Source organism: Hipposideros armiger, unplaced genomic scaffold, assembly GCF_001890085.2.
Source record: "Hipposideros armiger isolate ML-2016 unplaced genomic scaffold, ASM189008v1 scaffold_47, whole genome shotgun sequence".
Lineage (NCBI taxonomy): Eukaryota > Metazoa > Chordata > Mammalia > Chiroptera > Hipposideridae > Hipposideros > Hipposideros armiger.
In genome coordinates, this window is record NW_017731397.1 from 1,324,548 (window position 1) to 1,345,785 (window position 21,238).

Below are 21,238 nucleotides of genomic sequence, written 5' to 3' on the forward strand. Positions count from 1 at the left end.
TTCAATCTGGAAAACAGAAAATACAAAATCCACTTTAGAGAATCAGTGTGAGGAAAAAATGAGGTGAAGCAGCCCATGCAATGCCCAGTGCACAGAAGATTTATAATCACAGTGATTATAATAACCATCTGAGTATTTACTGTGTACTAAGCACCATGCAAGCCACTATACACGTAAATCTCATTCAAGCCTCAAAACCCTATGAGGAAGGTATTGTTGTTATTCCCATTTTACAGATGAAGAAACAGAGGCATAGAAACATTTAAGGAACTTGTTCAGCATAACACAGCTATAAGAAGTAGGGTCAGGATGAACCCAGGATTCTGGCTCCAGAGGCCAAGTTCTGCGCTATATTTTCCCTTCCCTTTTGATGGAAGACCTTGCATAGGTCACTTGTTCCTGTATTTGCTAATTAATTAAACAGCACTTTAACCGATTGCCGTAACACGCAACCTATGAGAAAGCGAATACTCATGATGTCATGTTGGCATATACTTTTATGTTTAACACTCTTCAACGAATAAATAACTTGGCTAACTCTGACAGTCTAAACAAAAAGGTAGCTCCCTTGAAAAATAGTGTACACTGCAGAAAAACAGGAGAAGAGTCATGTTTGTAATGGCCACAGAAAAGGAAAAGCTTGGCATCTGCCCCCTCCATTTTTCTTTCAGTTGGAAGGCCGCTTGCAAATGGAAAAATCATCTCCCATCACCTCCCTCTCAGAGACTGAATCTGATGAAAAAACAGAGGAAGGCCAAGCCCTGAAGCAAGCAGAGCCGAAAGCAGCTTCTGTCCTAGCCAGGGGCCTAAGATTGATTAATCCTGAGTAAGACAGCTATAGCTCCTTACCAGACTTGACTGCGGTGAGACATGAAAAATGCAGCAAATTAAAGCACTTTATATAATACGAAAGAATGGCCCAAATTTCCGTGTACCTAAGGGGCTGTTGCACGGACTTTCAGAATTCTGTTTTCAAGACATTTTCAATTCTAAGGGAAGAGGTATTTTTTTGATACACAAATTCATGATCAAATATGTTACAGTGCCTAGAAAAGGAAAGATCTAGAAGTAGATCTTTCTGTAGAGAGGAGTTGCTAAGAAGAAGCAAGGTAGAACCTGCAAAGGGAAGAAGAGGAGGCTAGGCCCCCAAGGTTTGTTTGATGGAGGTCTGGGGGTTCGTTCCTGCAAAATAGTATTTGATGGTCTTCAAAGTACATAAGAATAAACATTTGATCTTAAAAAAACAACACACTTGCTCAGTTTGGGCCCCTGAATAGGAAAGGTTGAACTCTCATTTGCAAAGTGTCTCTTAGTAGATTCTAGAAATAAAGCCAACATAAACAAAATGTCTACTCTTATGTACAAGAGCCAGGGTATTTTGAATGTACGTGGCAGGTCAGCCAGAGCTTACTTTTTCACGGTCTCACCCAGCAGTGTGCCGGGGTAGCCGGGTGTAATCACAGATGGAGTAATCATATCTACTCTGGAAAGATAAATCCCTGCCACCCAAGGGTCCTAGAGTCCAGGCAGGTCAGCGTGCCAAGGCAACCCCTGGCCTATGTCCCAGGATGACAAAGCATTCTTGTCTTCTCATCCCCAACCCACAACTGCCCCAAGTTTTTAAAGTTAAATATAACATTTTACAAACTTTTCCTGGCATTTTTAGTTAACATAAATGTTTTGCTATAATTGCATATATTAAAATGCAATTTAGGGTTTATTTCCATCTAATTAAATAATGCAATCACACATGTAAATTTAATGACATGCCCAACTATCGTACTTAAAGGGTCATTCCGTGTTTATTGTCCTTCCTTGGAGTAAATCATTGATTTAAAGAGAATACATGAGATGACGTATGAACTTTCCTGAACAGTCTAATTAGGAGAATAATGTTAATTATCGGAATGTACTTTAATTGCATAACTTATTTACACCTACTCCAGCTAAATAAAAGTAATTCTCAAACAGCTATTGGAGAATTCAGGTAGTTATAAACAATTTTATCATATGATCCTCACTTAGCTTTGGAAAATAATTTCTGGGTTAAAACAACTCAAGAAGAAAAATTATCTCAATAGAGTTCACTTTAGTGAGGAAATATAATACGCTCCTTGGCATGTGTCCACAGGAAAAGTCTGGCTTCCAGATGCTTCTTGCCAGCCCACAGTGGATTCAACAATGTTTAAACAACTGACAATGTACACTCATAGCACTGACGACATAGTGACCAAAAATTCAGCAGGAGCCCGTCTCATGGGTATTTTCATATATTGAAAAGTAATATCAAAACAAAACAAATCATAGGCACACTTCACAAACCCAAAAGAGTCAACACAATCCAGTTAGGCTTTTTAAAAGTAGATGTCACCAAAGTTACACAAAAATTTACAAGTAAGACTTGTTAGACCCAGCAAGAAACACAAATAAAACATAATGTTTTTTATTGTACTAGTGTTCTTAAAAGTGAAAAATATAAACTCTAATTTGATTTCTATATCAAAAGTCCAACAATAACTCTTTCCAGCATTAGATGAAATGTTTCCGTAACTCATTCATTATAATCATGCAATTTATATCAATAGCCATGGTTTCCTCAAAGTCATACTTTTGCTCACGACTGTTTCTATTAGTTTGAACCACATGCAATTCCCAATATATTACCACTTTTGACCTCCGAAAACAGCAACTTTATAAGATTCAGGGGTAAAATGAAACTTCAAAATTTTGACCCTAAATCAGTAGTGTCATTTCCTTAGATACATAACATCTGTGATCTTTATAACTAGCCCACAAGTATATCATGTAACCGGGATGATACACTTTCTAACCAGGAAGGTTCTGAGTAAAATCTACATCTGACTATAACACATTCAAGCATAAACAAAATATGGTTAATATTTAATATGAAATCCGCTGTCACAAATGTAGCCAACAGTAAAAAAGCCATGATACAAATAAAATTACTTTGTGTGATTTTTCCTATTTCCAGATGACAAGTTCCTTGGAGATGATATTCTCTCTCTTAATAATAAACAACTTCTGTCACATAATGTTTATGTCATGTAAGTTTTGCAAATCAATAATGCAAAAACTGATCTGACACTCTGGGAGAGAAAATGACTGATGGCATAGGGAATAAAATACCTTATGTAAATTAGAAGGACTTCATTTGATAGGAATGCCAACCCCATTTCTAAGATATTCTCATGTAACCAACATTAACCTCACTTAACATGACCTCAAATGCAAATACGTTTTATTCTTAGCTTATAAAACCAAGGTACACATTTGGATCTGGATGGCTCTCGACTTTGGTATAACTTTTGAGTAATTCTTTGTATACACGAATACAAATGTCATTTTCCCCTAAATAGTAACAAGCAACCATTGAGGATCATTCACTTCATGAGTTCAGTACCCATTTAAGATCTCTTCCTTCATAAATTCAACAATAATTTCTTCTTGTCAAGAAGTAATTAAGAGTGTAAAGCCTATTAGTACGCAGGAGACAGAAGATATCAGACACCTAGCATAGAGCCTTGCCTATAGCATATACACAATTTTGTTTATTTGACCTGAATTAAAGTTTATAAATCAAGCACTTATAATTAAGCTATGTCCCTACTGTAGTGTCTTTGCAATAATGGCTTACTGATGGCGAGAAATTCAACCTCTAGCAATATGGTCAACTAGGATGACACAAGCCTGTTTCTCCCCACTTGCTTGAAGGGGAATACTGGCCCTTTGCAGGGCAGGGTTGGGCTGGAGTTGTAACATCTTCAGGGATACAGGAGACATGGCCTCGGGGCCATGAGAAGCAGAGAGCTGGCAGTAAGACACCAGGGAAGCCACAAGGAGGCTTTTTGTCTTTCCAGGGCTCTGGACCATGGAAGTCAGAGGAGGAAGGAAAGGGCTTCCTGTGAGAAATCAAAACTCCAAGCCTGTACAATGTGAGATCTAAATTGATACTATCTTCAAATGTGGTATTCCCAAGGCGAGACATTTAACATGAAAATTGTGAAACTCCTGGGCTGTGGGAGAGGCAAGTGCAAAACCATTGTACAGGAGCATTTCAGAACCCAGGACACAGAGCACTCCCACAGGGGAAGGGAGAAAGCCAGACAAGCTCACACGACTGGGGGCTAGCAGAAGAGACGCTCAAGTAACCAGGCAATTCCTGTGTGCTCTGCTAAGAGAAGTCAGCACAGAGTGCTGTAAGAGCACAGCGAAGAGCTAAGAAATTAAGGAAAAGTCCAAGGAGATGTAATTCTTTGTTTTTATAGCATTGCTAAGCTAGAGATTCAAAACAAAAATCGCACTTGTCTGGTCCCTTTGCTTTCACCCAGTGAAGGATTGATCCCACGTGAATATTTTCTGGGGCTTTGGACCATCTGGTTTTTAATGTCTCAAGCAATGGGGTTTCTTCTACCACTTCCTTTGGAAAGTCATTTTTGTTGTTGTCCTTGGGACAAAGAAAAAAAAATTGGTTTAAATGTTGAGGGGGCTTGGCAGTTGTATTTAGTCTTTTTCTTTCTTGTTAACTCTTTCTTAAATCTTTTCATGAATTCAAATGCCCCTCTTTTCCTATAGCATGAATATGCTATAGCCTGGCCTCTTCCAAATATACCAATTACTTGGTATAGCTAAACATTCTTTAAAGGGTCTTCGTTTAATAAACACCCTGACCGCAGCCACATCACTTTCATCGTTGGGATGTCCTTTAGGTAGTGTTCAGAACCATATCATGCTCATCGGGTGTGCGCAGCACTGAACAAATGGGTCCTTTCAGGTATCTCAGCTACTGGCATAGACGTGGCTTTGATCTTTGTTTCTTATCAGCCTCTGATAACTTTTCCGAAACTACAATATTTCTTATTATTTGTTATATTTTATATTTCTACTTAACAAACTCTGAGTTATATTGGTCCACCCTGCATCCCCAGTGCCTAGCACAGTGCCGACATGTAATAGCTGCTTAATGAATATATGTTGCATGAATAATTGATAATAAATAACTTATGGCATGAATAATGAATAACTGAATTACTTTCATAAATGTTGGGGTTTTTTCCTTTCCTCATTTCATTTTATGTTTCATGGTTTTCATCCTTTCTTTACAGTTCACTTATTAGAATATTAAATGATCTCTTCAGAATACCTTTAAATGAATGCTGGGCTCTCAGGAACAATTAAATAAACAACTAGGTTCAGAACTCACATATTTTAAAGTATTTAGAGAGTTACATGTTTTGGGGTCACTGTCTCTTACAGTTATATCTTAAGCAGTATAGGGAAAGGTTATATTTCACTATGGGTGTAGATGACTTTCACCTCGACCTACGTAATCAAGCTAGGTTTCCAGGAAGAACTGAGATGTAAGGTAATTTCAGAAAGAAAACATAGGCCGACCAGGGAAGTGAAATGAGGTTATCTGTGTATGAGAGTGTAATATGCAATGTGAAATGCAGAGCAGGACATGTAAACAGTGGGCTGAGAAAAGGAGCTTGCCTAATTGAAGGAAAGGGCGTGGAGTGGAGAAAGGAAACCAAGGGCCTAATAGAAGGCATTGGGAGCGAGCAAAGCGAACCTTTACCACCGCCTTCCTGTTCTCGAGACCCTCCAATGACTCCTCCATGCCCACTGAATCAAAGTAATGGCTTGAACTATAATTTTCTAAACACTTTCCCCAAGCATCTCTCTAATCATTGATTCTTACTTAACCTTTATTTCACCATCCTTTTAGCTGCTTACGCAACTTCCCATATCTGAGTTTATTTTTAAACATGAAGCTCATTATTTTCTTACCAGTTGCATGAAGCCCTCTGATTTTTGTCCTTGCGCGTGTCGGCTTTTAAAAATCATAGTTACGGTCCCGTGCTCTTTAAACCTACGTTACCTGTGGTCTTTTATGAATGAGTGGAAGCAAAGGAGAAGGTCATTTCCTGGGAAATGTCTTGCTTGAGACAATGGACCTACCACAGGGAACTGGTTAGCTCGGGTTGGTCCTGCTGCTCCAGGACATGATCTCTCTTTAATGGCACAAAAGATTGATGGTATTAGAGCTCTTCATCACTCAATGTATTCCATTTCATACATTTATTTGTTTGAGATTACGCTCGCTGGAACCGTAATGTTAGGTTTTAATGAGGTTTTGGGAGATCAGCCATACTTCAATGTACCACTCATAATATGCTATTTAGTTATCTCATTCTTTTAGAATTCTGCAGTCACTGGTGTTATCAGGAAAAGAATCATCATATATATAGAGAGAGTTTCTCCTAATTTAACTTCAGGCTCCTCTAATTACAGACTACATTATTCAGGTATTCTTTGTTGACTTCTTATGAGAAAGGCGTTTAAATGAGTTCTCTAGGGGTTGCCAAGAAATACAAGGTTTGGTCCCTGCCCTCAAGGAGCTTGTAAATATAACAAAGATAAGTTATAAAGATCCATCCATTTGCTTGTTTGCTGAATAAATAATCACATGAAAAGTAAAACATTACTATAAGATTTAGAGAATGCTAGATAACAGCACACAATGTCACAACATTGTGTGGGATTAATTTTCAAATGAAAGGTGCTATCGAAGTTCAGAGACACAGAGCTCATTTCATGCTGGGATGGGCAGAAAAGGCTTTTCTGGGGATACGGATTTGGCCTGGGCCTGGAAAGTGGGGAGAATCTGGTTAGAAACTGAACTAAGAAGAGAGCATTCCATTCAGGTGGGAGTGTGCGAACCAAAATGCGAGGCTGGCAATGTATGGGACGTGTAGGGGAGAATGAAGAGTCGGTCGGCTGGTTGAAACTGGAGAGCTGCTGTAGTGTAATAGGGATTGGGTTTGAATGTGAGATTTCAGTCAGCTGTGGAAGACCTCTGGACCCCAAAGTAAGGAGGACGGGCTTCATCCTGTGGGCAGTGGAGAGCCATTCAACATTTGGGAGCAGTTGAAAGACGTGCCTTAAGAAACTTCTGGCTTCTGTCTTTCTTGAAAATATTTTCCCCATTAAATGAAAAAGTATTCATCAGTTTATAAAGGTTTTAAATTATTTTATATATGCATCAGATTCCTAGTATCAGATGAGACATTCTTAATAAAAGTGTTAATACCGAGAATGGTAAAGGATATATTATAAAGCTGTATTTAGTAATATACCATAATACTATATTGTGTTTATTATACCATTCCATACTTTAAAAAATACCATACTGTGCCCAATAAAAAGACACAATCTTCAAGAATACTGTAATTGTTTCTAATGGTTAGACCACAAAGGTTCCACCTAAATGGGTTTAGAGCAAGTACTATATACCAATACTATGCAATGGTGTAATAAACATACAGAATCAACAAGGGTATTTTAATTGCTTCTGATGGGTGACTATAAAGGTTCTTTATATATATAAAGGGTGGTTATAATAGGTGTGGGGGAAAATAAGGAAAATATGGCCAAAGTGTATAGTAACACTGTTGGACCTTGGAATTGGTAAGAGTGTGATTTAGATAGATTACATAGATAGATAGGTAGATAAATGATAGATAGATAGATAGATAGATAGATAGAGAGATACATAGATATTTACACAGAGATAGATAGATAGATAGATAGATAGATAGATAGATAGATAGATAGATAGGTGATAGAGATTGATTTAGACAGATAGACAGACATACAGGTCATGCTGATGGATCTATCTCTATGTGTTTAGTTTTGGTTTTTCCTATAGCTAGATATGCATATACCTGTTTCTCTGATTAAATTATAGCATATTTGAGGACAGGGACTATTTATTCATCATCTTAGCATCTACTCTGTGTCTTGTAGATAGTGAGATACATTAGAAAATATGGTCGAGTTGTCGTGGATTGTGTAGTTGGAAAAATGAAAAAATTAACCAGAAGTTTTATTTATATACTATTTGAGTGAATTTTTGTCCTCTAATTACTTCGTTAACTCAACATGTTAATTTAGCACAAGGCACCTAGTGCTGTGTAGGTGATGAAAGGACTGAGGTGAAGCACAGGGCAGGACTAAGGGGTGGGCACGGGTTCAGTCTTTCTGGAGCATACGGGGCCTGAGCAACAGGAATGGGGCTGGAAAGGCAGATGTGAGGCAGACCGTGGAAGGGGCTCAGGCCTGCCCAGGGAGTCTGAACTTGATTTACTAGGCAGTGAAGACCCATAAAGGTTATTGAGCAAGGGATTAATGTGGCCATGTTATGTTTTCGGAAGATCAATCTGTTGGCAGTGTGTGGAGCAGATTATCACGTTGGCTGGTGAGAGAGACAGAGAGAGACACACACACACACACACACACACACACACACACACACACAGGAAGTGAACAGAGCACTTAGAGGTTCTTATAATGATCCAGAAATCATTAAAGCTTGAGCGAGTGAAGCGAGAGGGATGAATGATGCTTTGGAGGCAGAATCAGTGACAACTGGCAACTGATTGGACGGGGTGGGGGAGGGAAATCAAGGAAAGAGTCAAGGATAGTTTTGAGTGTTGTTTTATTTTGTTAAACGTGCATGGCTATTGATGCTGTTAATAGAAACAGAAAAAAAAAGGAGGAGGAATAGTATTAGTAAGAGAGATGGTGAATTTGATGTTAGATACAAGTTTGACACGATGGGTGAAAGTCACTTGAAATGTGAGGCCAAAGCTCAGAGGAGAGGCGACATATGCAGATGTTGGCATATTGTCCTTTTTGGTATCTCTGGTACTTGTGTGCCAGCAAATGCTTACTTGATAGCTAAGAACAAAGGGTTCTCGCCACATTTCTGCTGCGAGGCAGTCTAGCTATTGGCTAAAAGCTTGAACTCCAGAGTCAGCACGCCCAGGGTCAGATCTCAGTCTCACCACTTCCTAGCTTGGGACTCTAAACAAGTTACTGGATCTTTCTGTGCCTTAGTTTCCACACCTATACAATACAGTAAAAGTAGCTAGGCCATAAAATACTTATGCTTGTTAAATGAGTTAACACTTAGGAAAATACCTGACACATACTGTGAGACATTATTGTTCTAATTATCATCATATCATCTTTTAAGTTCTTTTGATGAACTAGTTACTAAGTGAAGATGTTTTCCACTGCTCTAACCATATGTGTGCAGTCATACCAAAAGGCTTAACATTGCCCAAGGAGAGTATAAAGAGATAAAGAGCTCTGAAAATCCAAATTTGTGGTCACATAGGACCCTTAAACAGCACTTGATATACACGGGCGATCTCACATAATTTATACACGTCAGTCTCATTTAGTAATTCAGTACATTTCTCATGTGTTATCTATGCACACAAGACGCATTAAACATCAGCTCTGTCCTACAAAGGCCCTGCTTGACCCGGCTTTTGCCTCTCTCTCCAAACTGGTTCTAACAGGTAGCGAGGCTACCTGTGGTTCTTCCTGCTTCCTGAATACTTCAGCATTCTCCCCTCAGGGCCTGTGCACTTGGTGCTCCCTCTGCCTAGAAGGTGCTTCATTTGGCTTTTTGTGTTTGCCAGTTTTGGTTAAGAGGTTTCAGTTGAAACGTCACCTCTTCCTTGACCGTAGAATATAAAATGGTTACGGCTCTCGCATCATCCTCTTATCTTTGTAGCGCTTACTACACCCTGTACTTATCGTCATAGAGACCACCAGCTCTGCCTTTTTATGCCCAAACCCCCAAACACTAGAACAGAATGTGGCATAATAATGGACTTTCAATAAACCTTTGTTGAATCAATTAATTAAATGCATAATAAGAACAAATGATGAGAAGAAAAGACAAAGTAGAAACAAAAAGCTTCACTATTAAAGAAATAAAGGATAAAGAGCAAAACAATTTGAGACGATCATCAGGAGATGAGGGAATCTAAAACAGTGCTGACATGCTTATTTATAAATATTATCTGCAGCAAGAAAACAAAATGGGAACGGTCAAAGAAGGAGACAGGTTCAAGAAGAAAGAGGTGACCAGTAAAATAAAATTTCCAGAGATGAATTTGAGGACAAGGACTGGTGGCTGGGAGAGTACTGGTGACTTTGAGGAAGCTGTTCTGGTGAAGGGAAAGGATAGAAAACCAAACCGCCAGGGGTTAAGGAGTGAGCAGGTAAAGAGACAATGGAGATGGGGACAAACAGAGCTCTCCCAAGGACTTAATGCTAAAGAGAAGCAGCGTTAGGTCCTAGCGCCTTGACCCTGGGATGAGGAATGTGGAAAGAGCCCAGGACAAGGAGGCAGGAGATCTGGGACCTGGTTCCAAACGGAGCTAGAAAATGCCACTCTGCACCTAAACTTCCTTGTTCATCTGTGAGAAACATGTCCTGCCCCACCTCAACTCTTGCAATAAGGAACAAAGAGGCTAAAGATCAGCAGATACAAGGAGTTGTTATTTCTTTGTAAGAGTTCTAATGAAGTTCTAATAAAGAGGAACAAATCTATAGAAGAATGTTTAATTTGAAACAAAATCAAGGGAAATTTTCACTTAAGCTTAATTACGTTAAGCTGGTTTTCTTCCACTTTATTGTAGGCTTCGCACTTATTCAACTGCAGCACTTGCTGAGGCCAGATATGAAGAGTGCTTATATTTATCACTGACATTTTGTTGAACTTGCCCATTCTTATTAATCATGGCTTTAAAGTAAGCAGCTGAGTACTCTTAGGAAGTTGATATTCCCAGCTGACCTATCTGCAAAAATATTGGAGCTTGATGCGCTCCTGCTGCAGTCTGTGTGTTCATGGACCGGGGGGAGGGGAGGGTGTGTGTGTGTGTGTGTGTGTGTGTGTGTTTTGTGTGTTTGTGTGTGTGTGTGTGTGTGTGTGTGTGTGTGTGTGTATTTTTTCTGGGACCTAAAGAAACAAGTAGATTTTTGTGAAGCCGCTACAAATTTTATCATATTCTGTCTTCTGAATGCAAATTTTATCATATTCTGTCTTCTGAATGCATGGAGGAATTAAAAGCAAAAGCTGGCTCTGATCTGTTTATATTCTACATGGGGGGCAAATCATATCTGTGGAAGGAAGATGCGAGTTAAAAATTCTGATACAAAGGTGATCTGAAGCTATGCCTTGAAACTAACTGTTGAGATTTCTTGGTGCCAAAAGATAAAGTACTCAGGTACAGATACAAAACCTACAGTGTGGGTATTTGACCTTATGGCACAGTTTTAGGATTCTTCATCTGAGGTTCACAGAAAAATCTTACTAGCCCAGCCCTATTAGTCCTGCTTTATAAATGTTAGCATTTTAGTCTGATTAGAGTGGTTGACATTTGCTTACCTTCTGGTTCAGAATTTTTAATATGCACTCTCATGGTTCCCTAGGCATTGTAAACATAAATGTGAGCCCCCAAATTTAAAATTTGGTGGCTAGATAATCCAAACAATCACTAATTTCTAGATTGTTCTCCCATCTCCAGTTCTTTAGGGGTAATTCTCTCATCTGTCTTGCTCACCACCATATCCCTCGAAATTCCGGGTAAAGCACCTGGCAGTAAGCTTTTATCTGCGCTGTTTTCATTGTCTTTCAGAACTACATATTTTGTAATTTCCACTGAGATTTCCTCTTTCAACTCACGAGCTCTTTAGGAGTTTATGTTTCAGCCTCCAAACACAGGGGGTCTGGTAGTTTTAACTATCGTTTTAGTGTTGGTTTCTCATGAAATTTCATTGTAATTAAAAAACAGGGTCTGTACAATAGAGATTCATTGAAATTTGTTGAGATTTGACTTGTGAACTTCTATGTAGTCAATTCCATGAATATTCTATGTGTACTGAAAAGAACATACATCTTTCTTATCTTTTCAGATAGATTAAAGTTTATTAATTTTTTGGTTCAAATCTTCCATATCCTCACTAATTTTTTGCCTCCATGGTCTACCAGTTTCTAAAAGTGGTATGTTAAAATCTCTCACTATGATTGAGGATTTGTCAGATTTGTCTTATAAGTTTTTGCTCTATAGATTTCAATTTGTGGTGGCTTCAAAAAATTTTACTTGCTTCTGTGCTTTATAGTTAGATGCATTTAAGCTTTACCTTCTTTTACTATTATTATGTAGTGTCATTCTGTAGTCCTACTGTTGCTTTATGCCTTATCTTCTATATTGTCTCGTCATAATATTGCTATACTTGCTTTCTGTAGATAGGATTGCCTGGCATATTCATTTACATTCCTTTACTTGGAAACTTGCTATGTGATTTTGTTTCAGGTATATCACCTGTAAGAAAAATGTTGCTAGATTTTTTTTAAAATATATTCAATATGATAATTTCTGTCTTTTAGTGGTTTAATCAAGTTACATTTATTGTAATTACTTTCGTATTGGGGCTTATTTTTATCATATTTTCTCTTTGCTCCTTTTTACTTTTTGCCCGCCTTCTTTTGGACTTAGTTTTTTTCTGTGATCACCTTTTATTTTCCCTCTGCTGCTTTGGGAACCCCGAGACTACATTTCCATTTCCTGAGTACTTATTCTGAGATTTCGGCATGCGTTTCCTAGTTTCCTAGCAGAGACGGAAGTTGCTCAGTGTTTCTCTCCTGCCTCCTCCTGAACAGACAACACTCAGCATGCTTTCACCACCCACGCCTCCATCTTGTCCCAGCTGATTTTTTAACTATTAGATAAATTTAGTTTTACCCATCTTTAAAAAAAAAAAAAAAAGCTTATTTCAAAACCACCAATAGTTAAAGTTACTGACATATTTTACCTAGCTGACCGCTGTTTCTTGTACTCTCCACCTTTCCTGTGGTTACTTTTCTTCTGGCTAAAGTACATGGTAAGGCGCAGAGCTGGGATTCAAAGCAACGTGCGATTGCCTCCAAAGCCCTTGCTCTCAACCACGGCCATTTACTGGGCGTAGATCTACGGAAAGGTATTCTGTGGGTGGAGGCTGTGGGTGGAGCCAGCAGGTAAGAGGCTGATGGAGGGAAGGAGGGAAAGTGGCGGAATGGCTGGAGAGAAGGTGTCACCATAGTTTTTTCATAATAGCTTTGACACAAGGTTAATATTTGTACTATCTGCTAGAATAGAGGATTCCTATATCAGAAAAGCAAAAACAACAAACTCATGACATGAATATAGTAAAAATACATAAGACATAAACACAGGGATTAAGTGTGTAGAAGTCAAGGTTTGGGCCAGAGAGGACAGAGGCAGCTACACAACAAGGCCTGTGTAGGAATGGCCAAGGGATTCCTAGCATCTAGCAATAGCGCCTGGCACATAATATGTGCTCAAGATATGTATGGAATGAAGGAAATGAAATTAAGAAGGAAGAGCGAAAGGATGGAAATGGAAAACAGGAGGGAGGAAAATAAAAGAATGAGAAATGGAGGCAGGTCATGAGAGAGTAGGAAGAAAATGAAAGGAAAGGAAATAAAAAAAAGGGCAGAAGGAGGTAACTGGGAAAAAAAGATCTCATTTTTTAAAAATTGTACATGCATTTGCATATTTGTAAATGGGCAAAACAAGACTAAAGATTCATATCAAACTGTTAACAATGTGTATTTAGGTTGGGGGGTGAATGATATACGGTTGTTCCAGTGAGCAAGTATTGTCTGTAAATAAAGATTAAAAATTAAGACTCGGCAAGAGCAAAAGGGAAATGAACGAAGAATAATAAAGAACCATCGCATGTGGCGTGTTGTGAAGTACACTCAGGTGAGCCCATCTTCACCAAGCCCCTCTAGAGCTGCCTCAGTGACTCTCGGTCGACCTCCAGGGACAGAGACCATTTTGCCTGCCATCCTCCATTAATCTCTTTAAAATCCAGGCCCAAGAGGGAGAGAAGTCCCATAAGAGGGCTTCCTCCCCTCTTAAAGCTACTTGTCAAATTGCAGGTGGCCCTGGAATTTCTTAGCTCTGCCTTCTTCCAGGATGGACTCCCTTTATAGAAGGTCCAATCTCTGGCACACAGGTCTTTCAATTCAGCCTCAAAAGAACAACCCTATCAGGATATTATAAACCAAGTACCTATACAAGAAAGACACATGTGTACAATATCAAAAAAGGCTCTTCCTTCACAGATTGTAGCTTGAGAAAATGCTTCCCTCCTTTTTTGTCTTTCATGGTTTTCTCCTTTCTCTAAGACTGATAGAACTTCAATCCGCTGAAGGAAACAGTGACAGGTAAGTCCAGGTGGTCCCTACGATCCAGAGGCATTCTATGTAATCCTAGTTTCCTGTATGTGAGGAAACCTATGTTGTGTCCATAAAAATAAACTCTCACACAGAGTGTGGATTATGGGTTTTTGCAACTCAGGAGATGCAGATAAAAAGATAATAAACCAAAAGCTGTATATTATACATCCCTGTGCCAGCATCTCAATCTCAGCACTACTGACGTTTTGGGCCAGATAATTCTTTGTTGCAGGAGGCTGTCTTGTGTATTACAGGATGTTTCGCAGCATCCTTGGCCTCTATGCACTAGAAGCCTGTCCCTGTCTCTGTCTCTGTCCCTGTCTCTGTCTCTCTCTCTCTCTCACACACACACACACACTCTGCTGTGGCAACCAAAAATATCTCTGGGCATTAATTAAATCATTAAATGTAGCCTGGGAACCAAAATCTCCCCTGGCTGAGAACCACTGATGTAGCTCCAAGTTGCAAGGATGGATTAGTTTATATTTCTACTAATGGAAATATGTTTCGCGTGCACACAGACCGGTATTTGGGGGTTTAACATGTGTTTAGACAACTCTTATAATGCCAAGAATTCATCTGCAATGCCAACAGTAAAGTAGAGAAAAGCTATATGACAGATACAATGTATTCCAAAGATTCATGCAATAGTATGAAATAGGCAACTCTATCAAGAACACTAAAATCACATTTATATTCAGCAAAGATAAAAATATAAACAATTAGATGTGTGCAGTGACCCTAATTTATGAATGCTTTCCTTCTATTCTATAACTTCAGATAACCCTCTCAGCAGAGTTCAGAGCTAACACCATCCCAAAAAATTGACTCTAATCTAGTTATCTACTTGGAAAAAAATATTTACCATACCATATATTAGGATACTCTATCACCACACTTAATAACTTTATAATTCAATACCATAGTTTGAGAAAAAAGAATGCCAGCAGGCTGCCTGCACAAACAATATTAAAATTCTGAATATATGTGGTTCTGTGAAAGTCACTGGTATTTTTACATTGCATTCTAAAGAAGTAATGAGAAAATTTCTTTGGAGAAACCACAACCTACCATAACTTATAATGATGTTAATACCGGAGACTCCAGGATCCCCTATAATCTTGATATTAACTTGGTAATATGAGTGATAATTATTCAGCAAGAAAATAAAGCTAAAATGTATTGAGGGTGGGTCGCAGGGATTGTAATCACTTATTAAGTTACCACTGTGTCCACTTGCAAGAGACTACTCCACATTTAAGTACCCAAACACTGTTCTTTTTTATGCATTTATCACAGTTTCATTGAAAAAAATTATAGCTGCATTTTGCTTTATATCCCATTTTCGATACACAGAGTTGGACTGAATAAATTTAAAATGCAATTGATGGCCAAAGGATAAAAACATCCTTTTCTGGCTCAGGATAGTTTAATCTGTCATTACAAAAAAAAAGAAAAAAAAAGAATTAATACTTTAAATAACTAGGTCAGGGCTGGCCGAGTGGCGCATTGGTTAAAAACTGGCTTGGGATGCCAGAGGGCCCATTCGGATCCCACATATGAGAGCCAGTGACACTGCCCTCTACAGCTAAGATGCCAGAGGCCGGCAACTGATCTGCCTCGCCTGGGAAGAGCGCAATGATGGTGCCAACTTGGGCCAGTGAAGCGACGTCCTCCACAACCAGAGTGAAGAACAAAACAACAGCAACTTGTCTGTTCCCCTTCCCCCGATTCCCCAGTGCTGTTCACCTCCCCCAATTCCCCAATAAAATCTTTAAAAAAAAAACAAAAACCTAGGTTAATGGAACTGGAAATTCGTCTTCCTGTTTTCTGTTGCCCTGTCCTCTAATCCACGTGCCAGAAGAATTTCAAATGCGATTCCCCTGAAAGCTACAGATTTAATAGGCTAATGGGCGGTTACCATTCTTGTTACTGGACTGCTTCTATTCAGTCTCCAGCTAGAAAAATTGTTTTGTTGTTGTTGCTTCAGCATCATTTCCTGACATTAAAGAAAAAACAGAAAGCAAGTGGCATGGTAACTAGAAGAGAAGAGCAAGCTGGGTTAATTTCTACAGCAATTTCCCAAGTATTATTTTCCCCTTTCAAGATTCAAAATCAAACAGAACTGTTCCTCTGTATTTTTAATGAAATAATGAGCAATAACTTGTGAAATTATGATCTCATTACTGTGTTATGAAACCGTTTAATACACTTTGATCAATATATTAGCACAAACATACTCTAGTAATATCACAATGTAAGCAAACCTGATTGACCTATGCTAATAGATACTAAGACATAAAAGGTGCATTAGGGTATTTGAAGAAAAGCCAAATACCTTGACTACTCCCCAGGAATGGCATTCCCCCAACTCTTCTGTACATATGGACAAATCCCCTAAACGCAAAGAAATCTTACATATATATTCTTATTCTTTTATGAAGTTAGTTAAAAATTAATGAACAAGAAATTAAAGAGAAGCTGCTGTAATAAAGTTAGAATATTCTAACTGAAAAACAATTACAATGAAACTAGTTACACTCCCACAGAATTATAAACATTTTTCAAGGGATATTTTGCAATACAATTTTTTAAACAATGTTTTCTTCTCCTTACTCTTGAGACTTAAACACTGCAGGTTTATTTTACATTAAAAAATACATTTATTAGAGTAAGAGCTTTTACTTTTGCAGAAAAAGAACCCTGTGATTCAAAGTAACATGTTGAATGCTTGCTTAGATGTTTCTTCAAACACATTTACATGCTTCATCTTTCAACTAAGAGGGTTAGTTTTCAGCTATATGTAATTGACAGAAAATTGTGTTGAAATGGTAGTATTAATTAATTCTGGGAATTTAATCAGTCAGATTTCTCAGAAATGCAGCTCTTTGTACAGAACTGGAAAAAGACCAACAGTTTGTAAATGTGTTCACTGCTTTTCCACTGTTTTCACCTCCTCTCAAAATTATATTCCTGTTTTACAGAAATGAAAGCAAGTAGCTTAATTCTTATCCTGAAAGCGAAATTATTTTTTAAAGGGGAAAAGGGTACCTTTCTAGCTGTAGATATTTAATCCAACAAAAGCTCTAACTCTAAGAGACAACCACAGGGCTTTCACTAAGAAAAAATCCCCTCTGTAGCGGCTGGCTCAAACTCAACAAACTTGAACTGTGCAGATGTTGAAGTGGGTCTGGGCTCCACTGGGGAAGAAAGAAGAACTAGACATTCCACAGCTGCCTACACCAGCTTCCTTCCCAGGGGCACAGTTGTAGGCTCTATCGAACTCAATCACTTTGTACAGCAACTGGGATCCCAGGCAGAGGCCAAGGACTCCCAGAGCAGCTTCGATTTCTTCCAGTCGCACAGCAAGAAATAAGACTACTTAAAGGGTAACCAGTTATTTCCAACAATTATATGGCCCCAGGCCAAAAAATAAAAATGATGAAGAACATCTGTAATAAGAGAAAATAAAAGATATTTCCTATTTCTAAGATGTCAAGCTACTTATAGAAGATGTTCCTTGGGTCTTTGTTATGAAAATGACTATGAATATTTGATCTTGATTCCTTACCAATATTTTATCTGGGAGGGCGGGGAGAGAATGGTCAAGTTGAAGAAATGCAAAACTTAATTAACAATTAGTTCAATGATTGTAACGTAACCCATTCATTGCAGGGTTTGAAAGGAATAATGTCTGTGACAGTAACAGCATGTTTAAAGGTAAACACTCTCCTATTTCACATCAGTATACATTCTCACAAGCTCTTACGGACATTTTATCAACTAAAATAACTCTATTACTGATATGGAGTGCCTAAAAGCAAGCAGTCAGAGAGTACTCTTTCCTACTTGAGGAGAACTGGTGCTATGGCAGATGACATTTCATAAGGTAAATCAGAAAGGAAGGACCTATAAATATTTAGCTCATTAAAATAACAGAAATATACAGATTACTATTCCCCATAAAATTATGCTTTTATACTAATCATCTTCTTCTAGGGTAGTAAAAGACCATATGTAGATGCATTCTTTGAGTAGTTTTTAGATCTTGAATTTATGATACCATTAACATCATTAATTCTTACTTGTTCAGAAAATGATTATTATACCTTCATACAAGCACTTACAAGAACATAGCAATGAAAAAGATACAACAATGAAAACAATAATGATGTTCAATTTATCTCGGGCTTGCTATGATTCAAGCACTGTGGTAAGAGCTTTGGATCCATTACCTCATTCCCTTGCCCATGATATTATTCCCATTTTATATTAGAAGGAATTTTAAGGTCACTGACCTAGATGGTACAGCCAGAATTTAATCTTTTTGACTCGGAAGTCCATGTGCTAGTTATTATGCTCCATGACTTCACTGAAAATAGCATTTGTACATTAAATTGGAGCATTTTAAATATTTTTCAAATCAATTTTAAAGCTTTATACTATGTTATTTAATTGTTCTATTCAGAGAAAAATAGGCTCTCTACATGAGATGTTAGTGAAATCTCACTTACGTTGCTTATCAGCCCTTATCCTTCTCTAAATACCGACTTTTTTAATAGCCAGAGAAAGGCTCGCTTCAACCTGGAGTATTAGTAATGCAATAATTCCCTGAATATGTTCATATTCTAAGTATCCTAAGTTCCAGGTGCCTGTTTTTCTGTTTTAGGGTGACCCTCGAAACCACAGGTCAACAGCTAATAGGCAATTTTATGTTACATAATCGACACTGAGGCATATAAACACTAAACCACACCTGAAAATGTATAATAAGAAAACGTATTCATATCAAGGATAAAACACCAAATGAGAAAACTTCAAGCCTTACAAGCCCTTTGTTTATAGTTCAACAATATTCCTCCAAGACAACGCCACACACTACAGCAAGGAGGAATGCATGAGGCAGAAGCTGTTGACATATGGGGTATGCACAGAACTTCTGGTTAATGGAAGTTCCAAGATGTATAAATAAAAAATGATGTGTGAGTTGGTGGAAAAAACTGTAAGGCAAGTCAATTTTTTAATTAAAAAATTATGTAGCATAAACAATGCTAATGAGCCAAAAGTCCCAGGAGATTAGGACTGTATCTGCTTCATTTTAACATTCCGTTCACTTTTCATAAGTGTACATCCACTCACTTGAAATACCTCAAGCAGAACCATTTTCATAAAATAACAGTTTTGAAGATTTTCTTTGTCCTTGTTCTTCATAGCTCATCATTTTCTACTCAAGTTGTCAACTTCATGACATTAAAAATAAATAAATAAAATGCTCTAAAATCCTTAAATTATTCACCAGACAAGAAATACCTGGAAGTTCTTCATAAATTTCATCATCGATTGGTTGGCTGAAGGCTGGTGAACTGCTGATTGGTAGCGGATGATCAACATCGTCGTATAAATCTCCTCTTTCATCATCATCCTCGGGAATAATGTCAGATCCCATATCTACAAAACATGTTTCAGGAGGTACATTTTTAAAGAATGCAAAAGAGGTTTTCAAAACCCTATTTTCTACATTAATGCAGCCCTCCAAAGTCGCAAGATTGTTACATGCAATCACCTTAACTTAAAACATTTTTTAAAATTGACTGTTGCACCAATATGTGAATTTCAAAGTTGCCAGTTGGTACTTATAGAATACTTTTGCAAATCTAAAGTCAATGGTCTGCATTAATACAGTCATGTTCCTGTGGTCATTCTCACAGAAATTCAATAAGCTTTTACACATGAAAATCCAAATCATTCAGCTAGTCAGTATCCAGAGACTGCAATAGCTGGTTCAATGCATCGTTCTTACCTTGCAATACAAATTTCAGCTGCTGTACCCATTCTTCAGCATCTTTGGGAGAAGCTGCTGTGAACTAACAAAAAAACAAACAATAACAAGAAAAATCACCACAGTAGAAATGAAAGGTATGTCACGTTCTTATCAGTTCTTTAAGATCATTAGTAATTCTTTTCATGTCTAGTACTACTTTTCTTGCAAGGATGCTTCTTATAATGTACAGTTAATTTTGACAAATTTACGTAATTGAAGCAGAGGATGATGGATTTGAAACTGTGATCAGCAGCTGGCAGCTGTGCAGGAAAAAAAGCTGCTTCTCTTCATCAATGTCAAAGACAGAACTGATGAACAAAATTTGCCCTTGACAATTAGAAGACACCCATGAATTTCTTTAGACTGCTGGGTACAGTTTCCTTAAAAATGTTCTTGTCAGATTCCAACACACTACCTGACAACTTAATTAACTGGCTTTCAACTGCAATCTCAGATATTTAAAACTTATTAAACATACATTCCATATTGATGCTAGCTGATAGCTCTTGAATTGCAAAGCTGATAAGTGCCTTTACCTTGGTTTTCAATCCCACAAGCCTAAGCAATACAATACGCATTAACACTCTGATATTTTTCGTTTGATAATTTTACTCTTTCTGCTAGGTAATTCTTTTAAGAAATCACACAGTTCTATTAAAGTAGATAGAAAATGCAACATGTGAAGTAACTGATAAATTACATATTCACTTGTTCTCTTTCAAGAAGGTATCACTTACTAATCTGAAATTTTTTTATAAATGTATTACCTCTTATGTGCACGTTCAATGGGTAAAAACCAGTATTCTCTTTATTACTAACATGTCAGGGAGAGTTGTTTTAACAAAATGTTAATGTCTTTATAAATGAAATCAGAACATTTTATCAACTTAATTTCAAAACAACATAAAAACTCCAACCTGATAGACACGTTTATCAGGAGCGGAGACTTCAAAACAGCAATCTTTCTTTGCATCCTTCCTAAGAGTGTTATTCATTCTGACATTGTAGCCATCTATTGCAAATTCACCTTTCTGTTGTTTGTCTGTTGAAGATAAAAAGAAAGTCAGAATTTCATTTACAACAGTGAGTATAAATGCCTGGTCGATTATCTTATTTAGATTTTCTTTGTCAGTTCTGGGAAACAGTAGTTTTTGGTCATACTGCTTTTGTAGTATAATGTTTAAATAATGTTTCTAGATATCACTTTTAATTCTAAAGTCATAGAAGTATTTGGGATTGTTGGGTTTAAAAAGGATATCTCTCAGGGAACCAGAGAAGAGGTCTGCAGA

The 21,238-nt window shown here is 37.7% G+C and overlaps 1 protein-coding gene across 2 annotated transcripts in view; it reads right to left on the reverse strand.

The window, feature by feature from the left end:
* The window catches only part of SKAP2 (src kinase associated phosphoprotein 2), a 175,487-nt gene that overhangs the window by 33,805 nt on the left and 120,444 nt on the right, over nt 1–21,238 (reverse strand). For both annotated transcript variants that reach the window (XM_019639956.1, XM_019639955.1), the window contains exons 7-9: nt 20,867–20,991; nt 19,929–19,992; nt 19,439–19,576 (exon numbers count right to left, since the gene is read on the reverse strand). In XM_019639956.1, coding sequence (XP_019495501.1) covers nt 19,439–19,576; nt 19,929–19,992; nt 20,867–20,944 — 280 coding nt within the window. In that variant the 5' untranslated portion in view covers nt 20,945–20,991. The remainder of the gene's footprint in view (nt 1–19,438; nt 19,577–19,928; nt 19,993–20,866; nt 20,992–21,238) is intronic.